The sequence below is a fragment of the Lynx canadensis genome, chromosome B4 (assembly GCF_007474595.2).
Source record: "Lynx canadensis isolate LIC74 chromosome B4, mLynCan4.pri.v2, whole genome shotgun sequence".
In the NCBI taxonomy this organism is placed as follows: domain Eukaryota; kingdom Metazoa; phylum Chordata; class Mammalia; order Carnivora; family Felidae; genus Lynx; species Lynx canadensis.
The window spans coordinates 32,215,305-32,241,109 of NC_044309.1; the positions used below are offsets into that span (position 1 = coordinate 32,215,305).

General features: G+C 42.9%; 1 protein-coding gene across 2 annotated transcripts; it reads left to right on the top strand.

Moving 5' to 3' along the window:
• The first annotated feature begins 5,710 nt into the window (after nt 1-5,710).
• GJD4 (gap junction protein delta 4) lies at nt 5,711-23,388 on the top strand. 2 transcript variants are annotated; one of them, XM_032593859.1, is made up of 3 exons: nt 5,711-5,721; nt 15,468-20,048; nt 21,478-23,388. In XM_032593859.1, exons 2-3 carry the CDS (start codon nt 19,985-19,987, stop codon nt 22,521-22,523), a joined length of 1,110 nt encoding a protein of 369 aa, XP_032449750.1. In that variant the 5' UTR covers nt 5,711-5,721; nt 15,468-19,984; the 3' UTR covers nt 22,524-23,388. The 2 variants fall into 2 exon arrangements, with proteins under 2 accessions (XP_032449750.1, XP_030177885.1); XM_030322025.1 differs by lacking the exon at nt 5,711-5,721 and having other exon boundaries at nt 14,767-20,048.
• Nucleotides 23,389-25,805: the final 2,417 nt, after the last annotated feature.

Genomic DNA, 25,805 nt, shown 5'->3' on the forward strand with positions numbered 1-25,805 from the left:
TTTCAGCTTGGAAAATTTAGGTGAAGAGAAGTTAATTAACTTGAGGGTGGCTGAGCAAGGATTTGAACTCACGCCAGTCTGATTCTTAGCCAGTCCATTGTTAAAAAGTCTGCCAGAAGGAAGAACAAGCTTCATGTGATTTCTTGGATTTTCAAATTCTGTTCATTTTGCTTCCCTAGAAATCCTGGTAACAATAACAACAGAGATGCATCAAGAAAATATTGCTTTAAAAAGTTTTGCGAGTGCAAAGCCACTGCTTGAAAAGAATTGAGCACATAGAAAAGAGTTCTCTCAGTAGTCAATGGTCTATTTATTAAAGAGCCCAGTACTGAATACCAATGAAAATACTTTCCCACCCATTGCCCCCTTAGGTGTCCAGCTCATTAATGCACAACACTGCCCTCCCTCACTACCTTCATGCTCTAATAAACGGGGACTTTGAAAGGCCCACTGGCTAGTACTAGACATGGCATTTTGAACATGAAATTGGACACTTGTGGGTGCTTGAGGTTTTTAACTCCAATTACGTATTTTATCTTTTCATTCACTGGGCAGCAGCAGAAATTGCTTGCAGCAAAACCTACTCAAATCCTTTATTTTGTTGTTTCCACTATAGGACCTTCGCTTTTGCAAATTGCTTGACTTACTGCTTTCCAAAACTTTTAAAAAGCTATAATTGTGTTACAAACATAAGCTCTGGGGACACTGCTACAATAGAAAACTTTAATACTAACAAGGCAAGACAGTCTCTAAATCTACCCCATGACGATTTTCATCTTCCCAGGCCTGTTCTTTTGAGTTTCCAGAGAATACAGATTTGCCCTGCAGCAAATCTATGTCCACGATACCCAATTAGCCCGACTTGGTGCAACATCAAACTTATTCTGCTACTTTCCATCATCAGGGTCTTTGGCTTTTTTGCAACTACCCCCCCCCCCCCAGTCTCATTGATCAAATCTCTTGGAACCAAATACTGGGGAAATCTGAATGTCCCTAGCTGTTGAAATATCTGTGATTTTGTGAATAAATATTTGCAGGTACTTGTGCATCTTGTTGTTTATGTAACCTATTATAAAGAAGAATTGTGGCATTAAATTATGTTAAGACATTTCCCCCATCCAGATTCTGACTGCATGATACTTGTTAGAGTAAACAGGTTCTGTTCTTAAGCCCTCAGATCAAAGAGTTGTCAGCTTGGAATGAATTGAGTTGATGACTTGATGCTCCTGTGGAAATGTGTGGCAGTCAGACACGACCTGTTAGCAGGAAAATGTCCCGAAATAACTGGAACAACTGGGCATAACACAGGATTTTCTAGCATTGCAGTTTATTTATTTGGGGTCCAAGCCCAAGCCCAAAGCTGATGCTCAGGGCCTTGAGGGTAGTGGGAGACCTTAGAATGGCACAGAGAAAGACTGGATATAGAGGTGCCAGCTTTATGAGAGCTGACTCAGTTATGAAAATCAACTCCCTGTTGATTCGAGAGGTCTTAATGATCGCTTCCCTCTAGCTTTGCTTGGAGGAAGTCATCCGGGCCACACCCCTGCCACCCACTGAGCATTGTTTCTCAGAAAGCCCCAGAAGGCTTGTCTGGCTCCAGCTTCCCACGGATGATTCTAGCAGAAAAAGTGTTTATGAAAGTGCTGATGTGAGGCACACAGCCTCATTCCCTTTGGCAAAGAAGGCTTGCACAAGTAGCGTGGGTGCAAATGGGTAGCTGCATTTGGAGAGGGAAGGTGAAGGAGGAATTTGAGCAGCAGGTGACAGCGGGAGTCAAAGTTAGGGAGAGGGCGTTTTTACAATGGGTTGGGTTGGTGGGCGCTTCCTATCTCTGCTTCCGCAGAGTGGCCAAGCCCTCATGTATCAAAATAGAGGTCTCGCTGTACATCTACAGAAAGGGAAGGTGCATGTGGTGGCAGCTTATAATATGGAATGTGTTGAGAAATCAAGGAGATGCCCCTAACGAGCAGGCCGCTCACCCGTCAGTCTTCTTCTGCTTGAGAATTTCTGAGTCTCGCCTCCAGCCCAGGACATGCCCACGTCCAACACAGAAACCTCTGCTTGACTGAACCTGCTCCCTCTCACTCCCCATCCATGGTCCTTCTCTGGGGTGCCCATCTTAGAGCATGGCAGCCCTGTCTGCTCGGTTGCCAAGGCTGGGAGGCTCCTTCCTCAGGTGCTCCCACCCCAGCACACAGGTCCCCCCTCAGCCACCACCCAGCAGTGGAAAACACCTGCAGACAGGAAAGCACCGTGTTGACACAAGGTCCTCTGGGTGATACTGTGAAGCTAGGGGAGTCATTTCATGGAGAACAGTTGCAGAGTGGAAATACATTAGCTAACCCAACTTACAGGGAAATGTCCATTTCACAAACGAGGCCGAAGGCACCGTCAGGCACGCTGAGCTGGGGGCCCGACACTGAGTGGGAAGCCTGAAGAAAAGGTGAGGTGCAGAGAACTCTGACCAAATGTCCAGGGAGAGAGAGTGCCCTGTGCACATTCTACATCCAAGCATCCAAATCTTTGGACAAGCATCCAAGATTTAGGGCCTGGGCCTCAGAGCAACTTGCACTTAAGCAAGAATCATTTATTTGTTCTTTGTGCACAGTCGTTCAGAAATAGCCCCAATCTAAGCTCTTAGGCACCACAGGAACATGAGAGGCATTTCCCTTTAAGCTGGGTGTGTTTGGTGCTAGTAGCAAAGGCACTTACCACCCAGAACAGGCTGCAACCATCTGGGAAGGGAACAGAGGTCCTGCAGCGTAGCTCAGCCACGTTGCCACAGCCTCCACCTTCGTGGCGCTGTCTCTGGCCCCATCACACATATGCCCCACACAGGGTGCCTGGGCCCCGGGGGATCAGTTTAGTGTTTGCTGCGCCACCAGCTCTGCTTCTGATGCGAGTCTTCAGTTAGACTTCTTATGACTGCTGGAAGTAGCATTTGAATTGCTCTCAGTTTCCAATTCTGGACCTCTATGGCTTCATAGGATTGTACAGAAAAAACCCTCTGAAAGTCTGAGTGAATCCTCTATTGTGTACACATGTGTATGCTCTGTGGTTAAATGGGAAGACCGCAGTTCTGGAAGATTCAGAGCTCTGACTCCAAATTCTAATGTGAACTTGGACAAATCCCTTTACTCTTTATATCAGTTTGCCACCATAACAAAGCAGCACAGGCTGGGGGGCTTACACAACAGAAATCCATTTTCTCACAGTTTTGAGGGTTTCTTCTGAGGCCTCTCTCTTTGACTTGTAGATGGCTGCCATCTCCCCATGGCATCTTGTGGTCTTGTTCTGTGTTCCTGCATCATGGGTGTATATCCTAACCTCCTTTTGTTTAAGGACACTGGTTGGATGGGTGAGGGCCCATCCCAATGGCCTCATTAACTTAATTGCCTCTTTAAAGCTTCCATCTCCAAATTCAGTCACATTCTGAGGTATTGGGGGTTAGGGCTTCAACATATGAATTTTGGGGATACACAATTTAGCCCATAACAATTTTCTTAATTTCATTTTTGCTTCTTAATGTCTGAAGAATTCCTTTAGATGAGCCAATGACTTCTGAGGTCTGTTTTTGCTCTACCAATGTTGCCTGGGAAGGTGTGCTTCTCTCTTTCTTATGAGATTATAAATACTTAGATGGCGGTAGTCGTGCTGTCTTCCCCATCTGAAGATAACACACATCCCCTTCCATCCATTGTCACTTGCTGATGCTGCCATTGCCAAGGTTATATGAACCTCCTGCCTAGCTTGAACTTCAGAATGGCAGTCAGTGAACAGAGGGCACTCAGAGGAGGACTGAGCCCAGCCACACTGCAGCTGCTGTGCTCTCTGGCTCCCCTATATCACAAATTTCGTTAAATTTTTAAAAAGAGTTTATTTATTTTTGAGAGAGAAAGAGACAGAACATGAGCAGGGGAGGGGCAGAGAGAGAGGGAGACACAGAATCCCAGGAAGGCTGGGTCTGAGCTATCAGCACAGAGCTGGATGCGGGGCTTGAACTTGTGAACCGTGAGATCATGACCCGAGCCGAAGTCAGATGCTCAACCGACTGAGCCACCCACGCACCCCCATAAATGTCATTTTTAATAAGGGCTCCACTTGTCACAGATACTTTAAGAGCACCACTTGAAGGGAGGCACAGGCATACCCCTGCTCTCAACCTAGTTTTGAGTGTGGTTCAGGATATGTACTCCCACCCCACATCTGCCAGTTGTCCCTTAACTAGTTTAGAATCAATGCGTGTTACCTCCTTCTGAGATAAAGAGACTGGTGGGCTTGATATGAAAACTCAGCAAACTCTCATGTTGATAGCTAAAATAAATTCTTGCCTGAAATCATCCTTTAGGGGAAGGCTTTTCTCTACTCAGCTCCGAATAGAGGAAGCATCCACATAGCTAATGTCAGAAGCTCATGCACATGCTATCCTTGGTCACTTAAATTGCTCCTAATGACCATTTGAAACAGTTGTACTTTGAGACATCTTTTCACATCTTCAACTTCTGGTCTGTCTCCATGTTCCAATCTAACAAAAAGAGGGATAAACAGGAAACTAGTTTTACATTTTGGTTGTCCTTGAGAACTGGTAGAAAACACTCCTAGGAAATCCCCTGCAATTCCCAACCTATTCGGTCCATTGCTGAGGATTCTTGTTGAATAACAGCATTTTTTTTCCCATTGAGCCAAAAAACAAAACAACAACAAAAGCACATTTAATTTCCAGCCATTTCTCTTTTGTCAGAAAAATACCCTCAACTTTGATAACTCTGGCAACTATGGCAACAGTATGGACTTTGTTTCTAAAGAGCTAAGTCTGGAATTCAAGTAAAAAATTAGAAACACAAATAAGAGAGCACCTGGGTGGCTGGCTCAGTTGGTTAAGCACTGGACTCTTGATTTCAGCTTAGGTCATGATCTCATGGTTCAGAAGATCAAGCCCTGTATCAGGCTCTGCACTGACAGTGTGGAGCCTGCTTGGGACTCTCTGTCCCTCTCTCTCTGCCCACCCCTGCTCGTGCATGTGCACACACACTCTCTGTCTCTCAAAATAAATAAATAAACAACAAAACAAGAAATACAAGTAAGAAGAACTCAATACCTGTTGCCTTTTAGGGTGGATTATTTACTGATGTCATAGACTACACATAGTAAGCCATTTTGCTATGGAAGCTCAAAGGAGCTAAAATGTGTTAACTGTGTTATCTGGCACAGCTAGAATATTTATCTAGAAACAGGCTCAATTCACTGACATCTCCAGCACTCCATACCTATCTTCATTCCATTGCCAAAATCCACTCTCTTCATTTAATAACTTAAATTCTTAAGTTAAAATATTTCACTATCATTATTTTTTCACTGTCTTATTATAAAGATATCTTTTCACTGTCTTAAGATATCTGTCCTTCCTTGTAAAATGAAGAAAATGAAATGATAAAAACAGAAATGTTTTGAACCTTTTTTCTAATCTGTGCCTCAATGCTCATAGCACCCCTGGTGAGCCACAAGACTGTAGGCAGAAGTGTTATTCTTCTGAAAAACTTAATTCATGGTGGGGCTTCTGGGTGGCTCAGTCAGTTAAGCATCTGACTTCGGCTCAGGTCATGATCTCACAGTTCATGAGATCGAGCCCCGCATCGGGCTCTGTGCTGACAGCTCGGAGCCTGGAGCCTGCTTCGGATTCTGTATCTCCTTCTATCTCTGCCCCTCCCCCACGTGTGCTCTGTCTCTCTCTGTCTCTCAAAAATAAATAAATGTAAAAAAAAAATTAAAAAACTTACTTCATGGTGATTTAAAATCTTATTCTTTTTCTTATCTGTTCTTCTTTTGTGATTTTCTCTCTTTGCAGTCTCTTCTCTTTGTTCTTCCTCCTCTTCCATTGCGTTTCATTTTTCTTCCTAAAAGGTACTCATTCTGCTCCATATGTGATTATAACCAGGTTTACCTATCGTTTTCATGGCCTGGTTAAGATACTTCAGATCAGATTACTTGCAGAGTCCTGGCAGCAAATACACATCTCCATATAGCAAGAATAAATGGGGGGTGGGGAGGATATTGCTCTTTCTCTATGTCCCCAGAGTAAAGGGAAATTGGGGTCAAGGTTGGCACAGATCATTAAGTAAGGTTTCTGCCCATAGTCATGACAGAATAAATGTTATTGAACTAGATCTCCCACTGTAAATAACTAAAAAGGCCGCATGAAATATGCGAAGCGAAAGTTTTCAGTTGTTGAAAATAGGCAGCAAAGGACTGCAATCTCTGACATTAGGGGAAAAAATGAAGTAAACCCTATAATTGCTTCAGTCTACAATTACTTCAGCTTTTTAACTGGAAGCAATTTTTTGGACTGTATGCAGGGAAAACCCAAACAGAGTCTGGAGGTCTCACTGAGTTGAGAAGACTGAGATTAGAGTTTGGGGAGACTGACACAGCTGGAGGACAAGATACCAGAGAAAAGGGAGAACTCCAGAAATGTGCATACAAGTTCCCTTGAGTCTTTGGCTAAATGCTAAGCTAGAAATGCAAAGAGCAAAACTCCATAAGGTCAGTAAATGGAAGCTTTAAGCTGAACAATTCCTAGGCCTTGAAAAGGGTAGAGAGACACTTAAATTCTGGCCAGCCAAACTGAAGTTACCTTGTTAAACAAGGGAACATTCAGTAAAGACTTTAGAAATGTAATACCCTCATAGTAGGGCGAAACTAGATCCACTTTAACAAAGCTTAAAATAAGCCTCAGAAAGATCAAGCTAATAGACAGCTTAACTGCCTGTAAAATTAATTCAATACTTTTTGAAGGAAAATAAAATCCAGACGTTCAACAATGTAACACACACAATGTCCAGCATTCAATAAAAGTAACTAGACATGTGAAGAAACAGGAAAAGGTGACCCACAATGAGGAGAGAAATCAGTCAGTATTAATAGAGCCAGGAATAATAGATCTGGATAATGGAATTAGCAGATAAAGACTGTGAGACAAGTTATTCTAAATAAACTCAAGAATTTAAAAGAAAACAACTATGATGAGGAAAATGACTATATTAACACCTGGAAAATAGTCTTCAGGACAAGGAATATTACTAGAGATCAAGAAGGACATTTCATGGGGTGCCTGGGTGGCGCAGTCGGTTAAGCGTCCGACTTCAGCCAGGTCACGATCTCGCGGTCCGGGAGCCCAGAGCCCCGCGTCGGGCTCTGGGCTGATGGCTCGGAGCCTGGAGCCTGTTTCCGATTCTGTGTCTCCCTCTCTCTCTGCCCCTCCCCCGTTCATGCTCTGTCTCTCTCTGTCCCAAAAATAAATAAACGTTGAAAAAAAATTAAAAAAAAAGAAGGGCATTTCATAATGATAAAAGGGTCAATTCATCAATAAGACATAAAAATCCTAATAGGTATGCACCTGATTAACAAAATTTCATAAAAGTAGTCAATCAGGAAATAACGTCTATAGCTGCCATTTTAAATTAAAAAAGGAAATACTACATGGCTATTTTCAAAGTTATCTTTGCCACCATAGGTTTACTGAGTAAACTATCCTAAGGCATTACTGGGGTGACAGAAAAACAGTTTAACAGATTTGGCTTTGACCTCAAGGAGTTCACAATAAGGTTGAAATACAGAACACACACACACACACACACACACACACAGTAATTAAAAGATTAAAACATATGTCTCATGTATTCTTTCTTAAATTTCTGCCTTTCAATTTTTGAATCAAACACATCATTAAGCTCTTGTTGGCTGTTTCCCATCTCCAGGTATTAGTTCCTGGTCTTAAAAACATTTTAGTAGCTACTTAGTCATCTCTCCTATGCCCAAGTGACCTTATGAGGACCCTAAAGTAGATCTCTGGTATTAACACTAACAATGATCCTCCACCAGATTCCCAGTTGACCTTTCTTCTAGGTTCAGCTATAACCCTCAGAACGGGGAACCTGGTGGAGGATCATTGGGCCCCCGTAAGGCTTGCAGTGAGCTTCTATGGTCTCCTTACCCTGCTTTCTACCCATTGGAAGCAAGCAGTGAGTCCTCTACACTCACATTAGTAGAATACATTTGAGAAAAAAAAAAAAAAAGATAAGTTCTCAGGGTGATTCACGTCCATTATAGTTAATTAAACCAGTCCCACTTAAGAAGACAAAGGAGCCACTCCTTGGGAAAAATCATTCTTAAAAGTCCACTTTATACCCACAATTTAATCTTTTAAAATTCAGTCATGTTTCCCAAGAAAACTGCCTAGAGGTAGTATTGGGATTAGAATGGATTATCCCTAAATGAGCTTTTCCATAAATCCAAACTCAGCTAAGAAGGGCTCTTTGTTGCCTTTTAATCAATGATTGAATTTATTTATGCCACTTCTTTCCAAGAAAGATTAAAGTAGCTTACCACAAACCTGCTAGATCTTACCTAGTTCCAGAAAGGAACTGCCCAAAAGAGAAGCCTCATTTGGTGTTGCCTGGGAATGAGAGCTTCTCTATGAAGTTCCCAGGTTCCCCAGTTGCTTCCATTTATTTGTATTGTGGAAAGACTATGGACTTTGGAGTCAAATGAATTGGGAAAGAACCCCAGCCTTGCCACTACAACCTGTGTGGTCTTAGGCAGTCATGAAACATCATGGAGCTTCATTTTCTTCATCTATAACATACTTCATTCATGGGTCTGTACACATACACATACACACATACTCCAAATACTAGTTCTCTCCTTAATGCTCACCTTATACCTCTATTGTAGGCCTTATCATTTATTACACTTATATGACCATGTCTTAGATCTTCTGGAATCTGGGAAGTTGCTCATTGTTCTTCCTGTTAGGATTGTATTTGTCTGCCTCCTTCCCCTTAGTGGGAAGGGCTGTGTCTAAATTCACTATATCCGTATCTGGACACAGTATCTGGCACAGAGTAGATGGTATTATTATTGTTGAATGGAACCCTCACTCAACAAGCTCTCCATTACCTTCTTTAGTGAAGAAAAAAAAGAACAAAGCAAAATTTTAAAACTCCTCCAGTCTTCTCTCATAGCTCCCTCACAGCTGGGACCATAGCACTCTTATGGGGGTAAAGGGTGAAGAGCTTTGATGTCAGGACCTGGGTTCAAGTTCCTGTTCTTCCACCTACTAGCTGGGTAAACTTGAGCCATCAAATAAAGGAATATGTGAATCAAAACTACAATGAGATATCACCTCACACTTGTCAGAATTGCTAAAAACAACACAAGAAACAATAGATGTTGGTAGGGATGTGGAGAAAGTGGAACATTCTTGCACTATTCATGGGAACTCAAACTGGAGCACCCATTCTGGAAAAGAGTATGGAGTTTCCTCAAAAAGGTAAAAATAGAACTATCCTACAATCCAGTAATTGCACTACTAGGTATTTACAAGAATACAAAGATACTAATGCAAAGAATACAAAAATACTAATTCAAGGGATACATGCACCCTGATGTTTATAGCAGCATTATCTACAATAGCCAAATTATGAAAACAGCCCAAATGTCCATCTACTGATGAATGGGTAAAGAAAATGTGGCATATATATGGTGGAATATTACTCAGTCATAAAAAAGAATGAAGTCTTGCCATTTGAAACAACATGGGTAGAGTTAAGAGTATTATGCTAAGCGAAATGAGTCATTCAGAGAAAGGCAAACAACATATGATTTCACTTATATGTGGAATTTAAGAAACAAAACAAATGAGCATAGGGGAAAAAAGAGAGAGAGAGACAAACCAAGAAACAGACTCTTAACTATAGAGAACATCTGATCATCAGTAGATAGAGGTGTGGTGCCAGGAAGGTGAAATAGGTGATGGGGATTAAGGAATGCACTTGTGATGAGCACCAGGTGTTGTATGGAATTATTGAATCACTACATTGTACATCTGAAACTATTTTTACACTGTATGTTAACTAACATGAATTTAAGTAAAAACTTTAAAAAAATAAAGGAATGTGTGTACACTGGCCAGGTCAGCCTGGCACGTAGGAAGGACACAGTGCTGTTTATTTCCTCTGAGCTGTCCCCTACTGTCACCCAAATCACACTCTTCAATATAAAAGTGATATTCTTGGGGCGCCTGGGTAGCTCAGTCAGTTGGGAGACTGACTTCAGCTCAGGTCATGATCTTGCAGTTGGTGAGTTTGAGTCCCATGTCGGGCTCTGTGCTGACAGCTCAGAGCCTAGAGCCTGCTTCGGATTCTGTGTCTCCCTCTCTTTCTCCCCTCCCCCGCTTGCACTCTGTCTCTCTCTCTCTCAAAAATAAATAAACATTAAAAAAATTTTTTTAAAAAGTGATATTCTTGACGGTTGAAGGCGCCTGATCCAACTCTGCATTATCACCCAGTCATTCTATTTTAAACTCTTGTCCATTATCCTCACACTTAATTTTTCTGCTTTGTTGTTTGTCTTCACTTTCATATGGAAATAGAGCTTCGTAATTGCACGGCTGGTTTCTGTGGAGGTCCTGGCTGTACCAACTGCATTGGAGCAAATGAAATGGATATTCCATACCTTCCTTTCATTTTGTTCCTTAAGAGAAAACCTGAGTTAAAAAAGACTGCCTGAGGAGATCCCCCTGTCTCTCAAATTGCCAGTGTGCTGGGTAGGATATTGGCTCAGAGACAAATTAACTGTCGCCTGCTCTTTGAGACACCACTGTCTAGGGTTCTGAATATATCCTTCACTTATAACAAACAGGCTAATCACTTGTCACAAATCAAAGAGGTTGTGAATGCTTGGAGGGTTAGCATGTAACAGTTGTGAGTTTTAAAATAGATCAAATTCCTTCATGCCCCCTTCTAGTATTTCATGGTAAAGAACAGAGAGAAACGTGAAGTGGGGGCAGGGGGGCATGAACTGGTTTGTTCTTTATTCATCTAACACTGAGCTCACACGACAGTCACAGTCACAGCCACCCAGTGTCTTCCTCCCTTCCTTCCACACAGAAAAGTTGGGACAAAATGGTTGATGACAAATGTCCAATGCCAAGGAAAATTGAGTCAGGAAGTGTTCAAAGTACCTCCGGTGTGCTGTGACTTCCCTGTTCATTGAGCAAAGGGAAAGAACCACTCTGGCTGGTTGGCCAAAAAAGGCCAGCCCTTTATGAAAAAAAAAAAAAAAATGAATGAGGTGAAAGAAGTAGGAGAGACAAGAAAAAGTGATCTTAATTATAGCTACCATTTATTGAATGTTTCCACTGTGCCAGGCAGTTTACATGTTTTATCTTGTTTCCTTCTCTTAACAGCCTAAGAGGTAGGTGCTATTGTTATCCCTGTTTTACAACTGAGGAAATAAAACCCAGAATAAGTGATGGGTCTAAGACTCAAATCCACATTATTCTATTGTATTCTTTCTACTCTTGATTGCTAAGTTGAACTGATGCTCAGCTGAGAAGCAATGAGGGTAAAGGAAGATCTCTGGACAGTAAGGAGAACTGGAGTTTAGTTGTGATCTTGAGGGAGCTAAGGTGGTGGGGCAGAGAGGTGGGCAGGGGCATGCATAAACAATTGATATTGTGCAGCGATATTGCCCAATTGATATTACACGTCATGAGCATAAGCACAGGATGTTATGTGAGCATGAAAGAGGTAGTCTTGAGCGGAGGAGAAGGCTGTCTCTGGAAGCCAGCCAGAGAGGAGATAAGATGCTCTATATGTAGGAAACAGCTGTGGCAGGTGTCAGAGTCAACTAGATCATGGGAGCTGCAAGAAATTTGGGTGTTTTGGCAAGCAGAATGCTGAGTTGGGGAGAGAGGAGGCCAGGTCTCACAGGGCTTGGTGAGCTCTACTTGACATCATCCTGGAAGCTATGGGGAGAAGCTGAAGGGCTTTAAGCAGTGTAATTTTTTAAAAAAAGTGTTTAAAGCAAGTTGAGTGCTGTGATTTTGCCTTGGCTGAGGTGGATCTTGGTGTCATTCACCTAGTTTGGACATGTGAGTTTAAGGTGTAAGTTCTCCAGGTGATGTCCAGAATGGAGCTGAACGTATAGTCTCTTATTTTCCCAAGCAATGCAATTCTGAAAATCTCATTAAATGAAATATGTAAGAGACCAGTATTCTCTATTTCTAGAGAGCTTTAAAGAAGAAATCCTGAAACATTTGTGTTTAAGATGCAATTTTAATTTTGTTCTTTCCTTTCTAGACTGAACACAGAGTTAACTAGCTTAATAATTAGCTCTTTGTTGAGGACAAAGATTTGCCCCTTTGGGTCTGATCAGTGACTCCTATCTATGGATCAACTCTGTGAAGGTGATGAGATCTTTACTTCTGGTCGCTAACAATATAACTTTTATTTTCTAATTTTCCACTACCTTTTCCAAAATAATAAATGCAAATCATGAAATCAGGGAGGAATTTGGTGACTTCCTCATAACTGCCCTCAGATCCTAGCTAAGAGACCTCTTCTGGTGCTCTTCTCTAATGCGCCTGTGAGTTGGGTACTCTTCCATGTGTTCCCACAAAGCAGCACTCCATACTTTCCTTATGCTGTATCCATCACACTTTACTGTAATTGCTCACTTATTGCATTTTAAAATTATCTTTCTGCCATAGGCAGGAGCCCATTAGCTTTTTCTCAATTATATTCCCAACACTTAGCAGAGTTCTTAGTAGGTGTTTGATACCTTTTTTAAAAAAGTTTATTTATTTTGAGAGAGAGAGAGAGAGAGAGAGCTGGGGAGAGGCAGAGAGAGAGGGAGAGAGAGGATCCCAAGCACAGAACCCAATGCAGGGCTCAAACTCACAAACTGTGAGATCATGACCTAAGCAAAAATCAAGAGTTGGACACTGAACTGAGCCACCCAGGTGCCCCTCAATACGTTTGAAATGAATGAATCTTCAACTCCATGAAGTGGATATTATCATCTCCCTTTTGAAGATAACAAACCAAGCTCAGATACGTTGATATTTGTTCAAGACCAAACACTGGTGAAGTTCTTGGAACCAGGACTGAACCTAATTCTTCTAACCGCAAAGTCTGTGTTATTGCCATCCTATTACCTCTTTGACTACCAGCACCTGCTTTGATGGATAATTTTTAGCTGATTTGACTCTGAAAACAAACGCCAGCAGTGAAAGGAATAGGCGTATCTGTGGCAAGTGCAGACCCCCATTAGACACCTGCAGTGGCCATATGAGAAAACAGCATGGACAATTAGAAATAGTTCCACTGTGTGCCTCGTCCCTGTTCTGTAGTGTGGCTCTAATGCTTCATTCTGTGACCGAAATGTTAAATGATGTTACTGAAAGGTTGTACTAGGTAGTATGGTCCACATGTTCACCCTGGAAAGGATTTTTGGGCATGTAGTAACTCTCAAAATGTGCTATGTGGCATAAGCCCAGGATAAGTAGAAAGGAGAATGGAAACTAATCAGGAAGGACTTGTGGATCAGGATATCTGTGTGGCTCCCTCCTTGCTTCAGTCGTTGTTCAAATGTGCTCTTCTTAAGGAGGTGGCTACCCCATTAAACCTTGACATCCTCGACTTCCTTCTCTGTTTTATTCTTTTCCTTAACATTTATCACTATCTAATTAATTTATTTTGCTGATGATGTTTATCTTGTTTATTGTCAGTTCTTTCCATTAGAATGGAAGTTCAATGAGGGAAGAAATGTTCATCTGCTTCATTCTCTGCCATTTCCCCAGTGCCTAGAACAGTGCCTGAGACATAGCAGGTGCTCAGTAAATATTTTTAAAAAAATTTTTTAAAAATGTTTATTTATTCTTGAGAGCGAGACAGAGCATGAGCAGAGGAGGGGAAGAGAGAGAGAGGGAGACACAGAATCCGAAGCAGGCTCCAGCCTCTGAGCTGTCAGCACAGAGCCAGATGTGGGGCTCAAACTCACAGACCACAAGATCATCATGTGAGCTGAAGTTAGACACTTAACTGACTGAGCCACCCAGGTGCCCCAGTAAATATTTATTGACATAACTGTGTTCATCACACTATAAACAATATTTTGAAAGGCATCAGTAAGTCAAAAGGCATTGATAGTAACAATAATGAGTAGAGGATGACTCCTTTGGGAGGGTGAGAAAATCCATTGGATTTGATTTCAACTGACATCTGAGTTTCTTAGTCCATTTGTGCTGCTATAACAAAATACCATAAACTATGTAGCTTATAAACAATAGATATTTATTTCTCACAGTTCTGGAGGCTGGAAGTCCAAGGTCAAGTTGCTGGCAGATTTGGTGTCTAGTTAGAGGAAGGTTTTGGCTCAAAGAAAGCCATTCTTTTTGCTGTGTCCTGCTCCTAATACTATCGTCTTGGGGGTAGGATTTGAACATACGGATTTTCGGGGGACACAAACATTTAAACCATAGCACTCAGGAAGACTGTTCTAATATACTTCCCAAGATCTGTGAACATAAGGCAAGCTTATGATGGAGACTTTCACTTCTTCACAAAGAAAATCTGTCCTGAAACTTTTTTCTTCCTTTGGGAGAGAAGTCACACCTCTCTGCTTATAAGAACCAGCTTAAGTGCCGCAAAACAAACTCCAGGGGACACTGTCAATGCCATCTTGGTAGAAAGAAGACATCTGTCTCCCTTCCCAAAAGCAGTGGAGTTGAACTGTAGCTAAAAAATACAATTTGAGAATGACAGCTTCGGCGGGTGGGGGGAGCCTGGGAGGCTCAGTCGGTTAAGCATCTGACTCTTGATTTCAGCTCAGGTCATGATCTCATGGTTCGTGAGTTCGAGCCCTGCATTGGGCTGTGCACTGAGAGTGCAGAGTCTTCTTGGGAATCTTTCTCTCTGACCCTCCCCAACTCATGCTGTCGCTGTCTCTTTCAAAGTAAAGAAATAAACTTAAAAAAAAAAAAAAAGAATGACAGTTCTGGGACCATAGGAGCAGGAAATTCCTACCAGAAGAACATTTCCACCTTGTATGTGTTCTTCAGGATCTCCTGTTGCCTAGGTTGTTAATTTTTAGCTGTAAATCTAGTGTGGGGGAGTATGTGGATACAGGTGGTAGAAGGTCTACACATAGCTGGCTCACCCTAGATTACCTATGCTTATATTGTCAGAAAAGTAAGTGGTTATAATCAATTTTGTTACTAGATTTACATATGCAGATGATGTGTGACTGCTGGCATAATTAGTCTGTTGTATTGATGCAGCTACTGAACCTTTGCTTTCTAGCCACAATCCTGAATAAGTCATTTAAATCCTGAGAACAATGAAAACCTTCATTTCTCAAATTAGATAATCTATTCCTTAAACACACACACACACCAAAACAAGACAGATGCCATCATTTCCAAGTCCTCAAGAAGCTGAATTCTATTTCCCTACAAGCCATTTACCTATGAGTCTCAGAGGAAAAATACCCTTCTCCGGCCAGGTTTCTGGGCCGGCTGATCAGGGCCCTGGGGCACCCATCCTCGGGAGGAAAAGCCACTACGAGACCCCTGCCTTCCTTCACTGGTGCCTGATTCTTGGGATAATAAGAATAAAGATGAATAGTTTGAGTACACATCATTGGCTAGACACTGTTCTATGTGCTTTAGGTTTTTCTCATTTGTTCTTCACATTCTAGGGTAGGGGTTAGATAATGTTATTTTACAATGAGGAAACTAAGTAATTTCCCAAGGCCACACAGTCAAGAAACTAGAATTTTATCCAGGCTGTCAGACTCCAGAACTTGTGTTCTAAACCTTAATATTAGGCTGCCTTCTTGGCCAAAACATAAACAGTAATGAAGATAGAAGTGGAAAAGTGTTCTGACTGAAGCAGGTGTGGGATGGGTGGGGTCTGTGCCTTGACCCCTCCCTCTTCTGACTCTGCAGCCCCTGGGGCTGCTAGAGTCACACTGCGCTTCTGAATGGACACTTTATCAGCCCCAGCTTCTCTCCTCTAGCAGATCCCTATTATTAGTCAATCTTCATTATTCATGGATTCTTTACTTGTGAATTTGCCTAATTGCTACAATTTATTTGTAACCACAGAATCACGAAGGGGCTGTCATGGTTATTTGTGGACATGCACAGAGCACTGAAGAGTTTGTCACCCACGTGCATGTTTCCAGCCAAGGAAGAACATGGTGGTGACGGGCTGCCTTCTTGTTTCAATAACTGTAAACAAGCTTTTTTTTTGGGGGGGGGGGCGTCCACTTAATGGCAAAGTTTTCAAATTTTTGTGCTTTCTGTTAGTGATTTTGCTGTTTAAAATGCCCCCCCAAAACACAGTGCTGAAATGCTAATATTCCCAACTGCAAGAAGTCTGTAATGAGCCTCACAGAGAAAAATACATGTGCTAGTTGAGCTTCAGTCAGGCATGAGTTACAGCACTATAAGCCATGAGTTCAATGTTAATGAGCCAACTATATTAAATATATATAAAAACGTATGTTAAATAAGTTGTCTTTTAATAGAAACCCACATAAAACAAAGCTTTGTATTGACTGAAATGTTGTGACCAGACCAACTCTGTATTTCCCTTAGGAGTCCCTAGCAATCTTTAATTCAGTGTTTGTGGCCACTTTATAGAATATATCTACCATGAAAAATGAGAAATGACGGTAGTTATTTATTGAGAGCCTCTTATAGGCCACATAATGTGCTAGAACCTCATTTAAATTAATCCTAATTCTCAACAACTCTGTAAACAAAGTATCATCTCTAATTTATAGATGGTAAAACTCAGGCCTAAATAATTTGGCAACATCATTAAGCTAGAGGGAGGTGTGCCAAGGCTGAAGAGCATGTGACTCTGTTGTTCTCTTTCTTTTTGACTCAGTTCATTTGTGAACAAATTCCAGGTTGGCATCTTGTGCAATTCAGCCATATCCATGTCCCTGACTCCCACTGGATTTCCTTTCCATTGGGTTGATCACAGTACTCTCCAAAAGCTTTTCTCTGCTCTATAGTCACTCAAATGGAAATCTCCTTGTTGATTCCAGGATAATTTTTTTTGAACCAAAGTGTTTTATGAAAAAGTTCCCTAAAGTGATTTTCCCATCATGTTTCCTTGCCAACCATCTTGCAACGTTCCAGGTGGCTAACTGTGAGAACGGAGGTCGCTGTGTCACCCTGCTCCACAGTGCTGGGGGCCACCGCTATGACACTGCCCTCTGTCATTGAGCTCTGCTGGGGTGCCCTGCTGGCCTGCCTTCCCTTCCTTCAGCTACTCTCCACTGTCCCTGCCCCTGGCTTGCTGTCTATGATCTCCCTCCAGGTGTCACTCCAGGAGAGCAGCTGTCTCCTTGTGGGGGGCAGGGCCAGGTACTGGTTGTGGTAACAGGTGAACAAGATGTGCTCCCTGCTTGGGGTGTCCTTGTGGCCTCAGTGTCTTTGTCTTCAGTAACCAGGTCCCCCAACACCATCATCTTGTCCATCACGATAATTCACTCCACAAACTAAGGCCCCAGGTGATTGTCCACCCAGCAGTACTTCTCACCCACATAGTGTTCATACTTCATTGGAGGGCTGGTGCAGATGAAGACCACAATGTCCTGCCTGGTTTTCATCTCTGTATGGCTGCTAAGGCTCCAGGCATAGGCTCCAAGTCTAAGAAAAAACCTCGGGCTTCATACACATTGGCCACTTTGTCCGCCAGGTCTGGCAACAGGGCTGGGTACTGCTCACTGCAAGCAGCTCCCTCCAGCAGGGAAAGCTGCAGCAGATGTCCTTCAGGAGGCTGGCCTCGAAGTCAGCCAGAATCCATGTCCTGTCGCTGGCGCTGGGTCTGGAAGGTTGGGAAGGCTGGGACTGGGGGCTGGGATAATTTTATGGAGAGCCATGTATTTGATGCTCCAGACACGCTGTCCTTCTCCTCTTTTGTTCACATCTTGCTTCTGGCAGCCACTGGGGTTTAAATTTCCAGGCAGAGCAAAAATATCTTCTAGCAGGAAAAAGGCTAAGAATGGAAATGACACGGACTTAGAGAAGCAAGATGAAAACAGATAAGGGTGGAGAGAGACAAGCAGTGTTACCTTTTCAGAAGATGCCATGGGAGCAAAGGGATAGACAAAGGGCAGGAACCCAGAGGAGTAGACCCTGAGATGCGTAAGTAATACTTTGTTTTTATTTTATTAATTTTTAAATTATTTTTAAAAATATTTATTTTGGGGAGAACACAAGGTGGGGGAAGGCAGAGAGAGGGGGATAGAGGACCTGAAGAGCGCTTTGCACAGACAGGCTCACAGCAGTGAGCTGGGGCTTGAACTCACAAACCTCAAAATCATGACCTGGGCCAAAGTCGGAAGCTCAACCGACTGAGCCACCCAGGTGCCCCGATTCTTTATATTTTTAAATCATTTTAATGTCTGTGATTTTATTTTGTATATCACAGCGACTCGGTGTAGGCAAAGAACGCATTTTTTTTCTGCTTTACTGATGAGAAAACTAAGGCATCAAAAGCTATAGTGATTTACTTGAGGTTGTAAAATTCTATTTTATTCTGCATTCAGAATAGGTTATTTTATATCACACAGCAAAATTCAGAAATTAGCTTCCTGATATTTCAGATTTTAAGCAGTATCACAAACAGTCTATTAGGAAGCAAAGATATTTTCCTTTATTTTATACTGGAACCACATGGCTATTTCAATATTTTTTACTTAACTACAATTTCTCTAAATTTCATTGTTCATGTTGAAGCATTTGACTAAAATATAGCAAAACTACTGTGCCTTTTAAGGGGGTCAAAATGTTTTCTGTGGGTGGAAATGTGTCATGTGAATAAAGATGAAAGTAGCTTTGTTGTACTCCTCTTCTGGGAATCTTTTTAGGGATATTACTAAAGTCAAGAATAGATCAGAAATGAAGAAAAGATGGGAATAAAAGAATAGCTTTCATGGAAAATTGAAATCATTCCTTTTAAAGTTCACAATTTCCAGCCTGATGATAGATCCCCAGCCTTGCAAGATGGGTTCCTCGTAGCTATAAAGGTGACAGCCACGAGAGGATTTTGATGCAACTGTGATTGATGTCAGCAGGTCCAGACGGTGACACTTTATTACAAATTTAATGGACATTTATTAAGCTGATTCAACGGGAGCAGCCCTGGCTAGATGGGGCTGGGAGAGACAAAAGGAAGACACAATCTATGAAGGTGTTGGGGGCCAGTTAGGGATGGAAGTTCCAGTGATTTGAGTTGTTGCACACCCACTACATGCTAGGTGCTCTCAACATCATCATTTTGTGTCTTCCTCCCACAAACCCTGAATGAAACAGCATGATTCTCCCTAATGCAGGGATCCTGATCCTTATGAGGATATGTAGGGAGATTCAGTGACTTCCCCCACTGACCAGGTAGCTGCCCCAGGCTTTGTACCCAGGCCTTTTGTATCCAAGTAAAAAGCTCTCATCACTCACCCAAACAGGAAATAGCTAGAGAGTCACTGAGTCACAGCCTAAAGTTGGGACACATGTCTGAGATGCAGACTTATGCTTTTATCCATGGTGTAGGAATTCAGAATGAGGGCCAGACCCTTGCATGCCAGAGTTAAGATGGCTTATGCTTCATAGAGAAGACAAAACATGAATATTTTAATGCTTCTTTAACAGGTGAAGGGGTTATGGAAATGTTTGCAAGGAGAAAACACCTTTTTAGTGGCGAAATTTCCTTGGCCAGTTAACAGAACTGTTTCTTTCTTGGGTTAAATGTAGTAGCTTCTATTATATCCTGAAGCATCTGGCTCTCCCAGTAGAGACATGTGAGCACTGCCACGGGCCTGGAATGTCCCAAGAGGGTAAGAATAACCCACAATGAGAGACGACTCCTGCTGTCTTCTGGTCACTGCAGTTGTCAAGAACGCTTTGCCTCAGAGGACAGCTCAGGGCTGTCTCAACTCAGAGATGGAAAAATCGCCCACCACCCACCCCGTTCCTGGGCTCCAAGCTTTCCTTTTATATCTGCAGCTCTCACCTTTAAGTCTTTTGTAGGGAAGATACATTTATTCCAGCAAAGATTTTCCACTTTCTTGGAGAACACAGGCTTCCGATGTCTCCAACAACCTTGAGTCTGTGACGCTAGGAGGCATGGAACGTTTGGACCTGCTGGGATTCCTTCTCATCACCTTCAATTGCAACATGACCATTGTGGGTAAGTATAGGAAACAGCTCCAAAGCTCTTGTGTTTTTGTTTTCATTACTTTGCCTGGCCTGTTTATTGCATGAAGAAAGGGAGCTGTGTGCTCAAGCTTTACTTTTAATCGTGCCACAGCTCTACCATCATTTAAGGAAGGCTTGGATGTGAGTGTTCTCTGCTGGGGCCTGTTCTTGCTGACATTCAGGTACTGAGCCTGAAGGACTGAAGCAAAAGGAAGTAGTATCTTTGTGTAACTCTTCTCTGGCTACTTTATCAGGAGAAGGAACAGTATAGTAAAAATTAAAGAGAGATTAATGCCTTGATTACACTTTCTTCCTGTTCATCTTTTTCTTGAAGTTTAATTTGTAAAAGATTAGTAATTTCTCTTGTGTATTTCAAGCCAGATCCAAAGTTTAGTTTATTTTTTTAAGAAAGTAATAAATATTTCTGAGTTTGATGCAGACGTATTAAATTTTCAGAGAGGTATGGAATTCCTGGAAAAAGGAATTGAGTAAGGGATTAAAATATACCCATGAAGTGGTTGATATTTTTCTTACTCATTGTTTCGTAGAATTTAAACAAAGTCAACTTGGTCTTACAAGTTTGAGTCAATGACCTGATCACATAATTCTATTCTTTGAGTTTAACTGCCTTTGGTTATAACAGTGCCTTTTCTGATGTCAGGTGATGTTTTCTGCATCTTGTCACAAAACAAAATATTTGCAGATTATTTTAACTGAGTCTTAAACATGTTAGGAAAGAGTTAACTCATGACATGAAAATTGGACTTGAGGTTATTTTGATTTCCTAGGTTGGTCTCATTTATTCATGATAAATTGAAGAAAGAGGAATCTCAATATATCATAACAACTGGAATAGAAGGAAAAGGAATTCTGAGTCACTGACAAACCTGAAAAGTTGAATGTTGTTAAAGGAATTTGATTCCAAGGACCATAAAGCAACAGTAAAGATCTTGTGGACCACTATCATAAATAAAGACCACTAAATTAAAATTAGCAGCTACACACAGTTACACAAATGTGCTAACAGCCTTTCAAAAGCTTATTATCTATAGAGAATAAGATCTTATTTCCATCATTAATTTGCTCAGCTCAACTTTCTTTCTAGAAGCTTCAGTCCGGGAGACATTACCACAAATCTGAATTAGTGGAGTCAAATCAAACATCTTTAGTCTCTAACACTTCTTTAAAATCTCAAAGCCTTTAACAAACAGCTAGCCCAGCACAGCGCCTGACACACTGCAAGTGCTCCATAAATATTTGGCAGATGAGCTAAGTAGCAGAGGCTGTAGCGGTGACTAAAATACATGCTTACTGACCTCTCAGTTCTCCAGCCTCCACCCTGTAAATACTTAAGACATGGTGTTGGGTGGAAATGTGTTTGTATGCTGGTGATGGTGCCCTTCCTGCTTCCTCCTTTCTAGGGAAGGTATGGCTTATCTTCATGATACTGCTGAGGATGGTGGTGATCATCTTGGCAGGCTCCCCCGTATACCAGGACGAGCAAGAGAGGTTTGTGTGTAACACCCTGCAGCCAGGATGCGCCAATGTTTGCTACGACATCTTCTCCCCGGTGTCCCAGCTGCGGTTCTGGCTGATCCAGAGTGTGTCCGTGCTCCTCCCTTCTGCCGTCTTCAGCGTCTACGTGCTGCACAGGGGGGCTGTGTTGGCCGCCCGCGGACTCTGCGGGCCGGACGGCGGTCCTGGGGGCCCTGACCCCGCTGACCTGAGCCCCGGGGACAGGGAGCGGCGCCTCCTGACCGTGCCAGACTTCTCCTCTGGCTACATCGTCCACCTCTTTCTTCGGATGCTGACCGAGGCAGCTTTTGGTGCCTCGCACTACCTCCTATTTGGATTCTTGGTCCCAAAGAGATTCTCTTGCACGCACTCTCCCTGCACCAGCGTGGTGGACTGTTACATCTCTAGGCCCACGGAGAAGTCCATTATGATGCTTTTCATGTGGGCGGTCAGCGCGCTGTCTCTGCTGCTCAGCGTGGCGGACCTCGTCTGCAGCGTGCACAGGAGGGCGAGCGCGCGCGGGCGCGCAGCCGCCCCTCTCCCCCGGCCACGGCCTGCGCGGAGCCTGGGCTCGAGGCCAGGTCAGGTGGCCGGCGGCGGCGGTGGGTGGGCAGAGGTGGGGGCGTCCGTCCACCCCGGCCCGTGGGCTGCAGGGGAGCGTGCAGACAGCCCCAGCCGCAAGTCCGCCGCATCAGGGCGGACGGGACTTCCTGATGAAGAGGACAGTGAGGTGATGTCCTCAGCCAGCGACAAGCTGGCCGTGGCTTGCAAAGAGCCGGGGAGCGGGCCCCACAGAGAGGCCTCCGGGGACCCAAGGGACGAGGGTCCCACAAGGTCAGAGGAGCACCCCTTAGCGCCTCAGAGCCGGCTGGCCCGGCGCTGTCCGTCCGGTCAGCTGCAGCCCCCCGACCGGCCCGCCAACCCGAGACCCAGAAAGTCCGAGTGGGTCTGAAGAGGGAACGCCAGGCAGCCGGGGGCCGGGGGGCGGAGGGGGGTGCATAGTCCAGTACAAACGGAGACCTGGCCCACGAAGATGCACATCCTCTTCGGCCCATGTGAAATCCTCATCAACCGGCGGAGAGAAAGGCGAGCCGGCATGGGACACATGGACTTTGTGCGGGACTCAAATCCTCAAGATACAGATTTCATGTACATAATACTTTCTCTTGACCAAAGCACTTGACATTGTGCTTTTGACAATGTGACTGGAGGCTAAAATGATTAATTAGAGAGTGTCAGGTGACTGATTAATGTGACACTCTTGTCCTTCACCATAGTATGTGCTTAATGTACAGCACGTTGCCTTACATTAATAGAGCTCATTCATGTGAGTTATTATAGAATTCTTTATTTTGTTTTTGTTCTTCTATTTGGATAAAAGGGGCACTGTTACGCATGTCTTTAATGCTGACAGCTCAGAGCTTGGAGCCTGCTTTGGATTCTGTGTCTCTCTCTCTCTGCCCCTCCCCTGTTCACGCTCTCTCTCTCTCAAAAATGAATAAACTTAAAAAAAACATTAATAAGGGTTAATTTATTAGACTCTTCAATTCTGCTAACTGCCTAAGCATGGGTTTTGATAGGATGAGAATGGTGAGAACAGGACAGGATTAGTCTCACAGGAATGGAAGCTAAAGAAGGACATTAGCTCAGGTCTTTGGACGTAGTGTGGCTGGAGAGAAGAAAAAGGTGACAAGAGTGAAGAGAACTGACTGAATTGGGTCTAGAACCCAAATCTCTTGTACTTTGAGAGAGTCCTCTAATTACGATCATTTTGTTTTTTTTTTAATTTTTTTTTTTTTTTAACGTTTATCTATTTTTGGGGCAGAGACAGAGCGTGAACAGGGGAGGGGCAGAGAGAGAGGGAGACACAGAATCTGAAACAGGCTCCAGGCTCTGAGCCATCAGCCCAGAATCCAACGCGGGGCTCGAACTCACAGACTACGAGATCGTGACCTGAGCTGAAGTCGGACGCTTAACCGACTGAGCCACCCAGGCGCCCCAAATTACGATCATTTTCGATAAGAATGGCTCTTAGGTGGTTTAAGTGTCCATGTGTGTGCATGTTGTGGTGGAGCTCTTTTGTCTTTGCAAGGTAAGAATGGCTCATTAGATATTGTGTAACTTTCTAGGAACTTTAATTCAGAAGTCTTCCCAGGTTAATGTCCAGGTGGTTTTCAGGTGGTTCAGCAGTGATGGGAACCCACTGGTGGAATCCAAATGCTGAATCAACACGTACTACAGCTAGCTGCTGAGACAAGCACAAAAGAAAGATTATGAAAATCAATGAGATTATGCTTGTGTGTAGCCAAGAAAAGTATTATTTATGGAATTAATAAATGTGACTCTTTTTTTCTAGGATGTTGCAATCTCTTGTGAGGACCTACTTGGAATTTTCTGAGTGTTAATGTGGTTTCAGGCAAGGACAGAGCAGGGTGGTGCTTTGCAGATGAAGAGAAGGGGCATCTAGGCTTCTCAGGCACAGACTTGCTGAGGGTCTCTTACAATGGAGACGCTTCCCCTCCCCCGCCCCCAATTTGAGCGGTCCAATTTCAGGGGCAGGGGCAGCTATGGAGTCTGGAAGCCCCACCAGCTGCATTTTGGTTGTGCTGTAGGTTACATGTTTCCTAGAAACCTAGAAAATGTTTCCTAGATGTCTCACCCTTACCATTTGAAATATATATATATATATATTTTTTTTTTTTTTCCTTTCTCTTGTCAATCATAGAACAAATCTGTTCCTCGGGGAACTTGCTCTTTGTGTTGTGACCTGAGAGAGTGAGTGGCAGAAAATAGAGCTGAAAGAAGTGACTACATTTTTTTCAAACTGAACTTCGATGAAATTAGTTTCACGGAGAATTCAGGAAATTAAAAGTCAAATGCAAAAACCAGGTTTATTAAGAAGTGTTCCCTCCCTCCCCAGACAAGCAGAGTAGAGACATATCATGTTTAAAATAGTGAGTGATTGTAAAGAGCGTGCCTACCTGGCCATGACAGCGGTTGGCCATTCACTCCCTTGGCCATCTTACAGCTGAAAGACTCCCCAGTCTGTCACCTGTGTGTCACTGCTCTGGTTCCTCTCCCTCCATGGAATTCCATGGAATCCTCCAACCCTCCACCTCTTTCTCTAGCAGTGCTTCTTATTCTTCACATAGCTCCTGTGAGTGTTTTATCAACGGGCTGAGACAAGATTTCGAATCAATGGAGCTATGTTGATAAACCAGTATTTATGAGCATTGCCTTTGTATCTAGCATTTAATCTCTTATTTTTGTTTCTATGAAGCTAAAAAAAAAACAAACAAAAAACAAAACAAAACAAAACAAAAACTTATCACATGACAGGTCAGCAAACTGGTGGGAAAGAGTTGTAACAAAATGTCATTGTTTTAGTATCACTGTTGAAACAACTCCTCTGATTCCTGTCAACTTTAATTTTCTCAGGGCTGATCTGGGCACTGTAAGGACTACCTCATGTTGTAGGCGCTGTTGGGTAGCTCAGATGAGAGTGTGGATGTGGACGCCCCATGAGAGAGACAGAACTGTGTGTCTCGATGTTCCCTGGGCGGTGAACTAGTCCATGCTTGACACATCACCCTAAACAGGTCTCTCCAGGAATTTGTGGTGATATAATATTTGCACGATGATATAAAATTTGCATATTTCTATATGTCCACAGACGTAGGAATGCTCTAAACCTTCTTCCCATATCCTTTCTTACCAACAGAGGCCTCTCTTGGACCATATTTAGGACACAATATTTATAAACACGAAAATGGTAATTTATGTCTGGAGGTAACTCTTGACCATTTCCACGCTTCTATGTTTTTGCTTATTTCTGCCCAGAAAAATCAGGATTTAGGAACTCTCAGCAGCAGATCTGGAAATTGTATTAGGTTACTTTGGATAACAGAGGGGGTGAGAAATTAGGGATAATGGAGAAATTGTGGATAATCTGGCCTCATGGGAAGGAGATCATTTAAAAGGACAATGAGTCATCCTCTTGGGGTTAAGATGCAGTTCCTTATTTCTATTTAAATTTATTTATTTTGCCCACAAGTGTCAGATTGTCCTTTACCCTGGCTTTTCATGTGATCAGGATGCTAACTGCAAAGGGTTAGCTGGAGATGTAGATTCATAATAAAAGATGACAGCCAAGACAGACAATGGTGGAACTGAGTAAATAAGGCAAACCCAATGGTGTGACTACTCAGGAAGGTGGTAGTGGGTGCCAACAGAA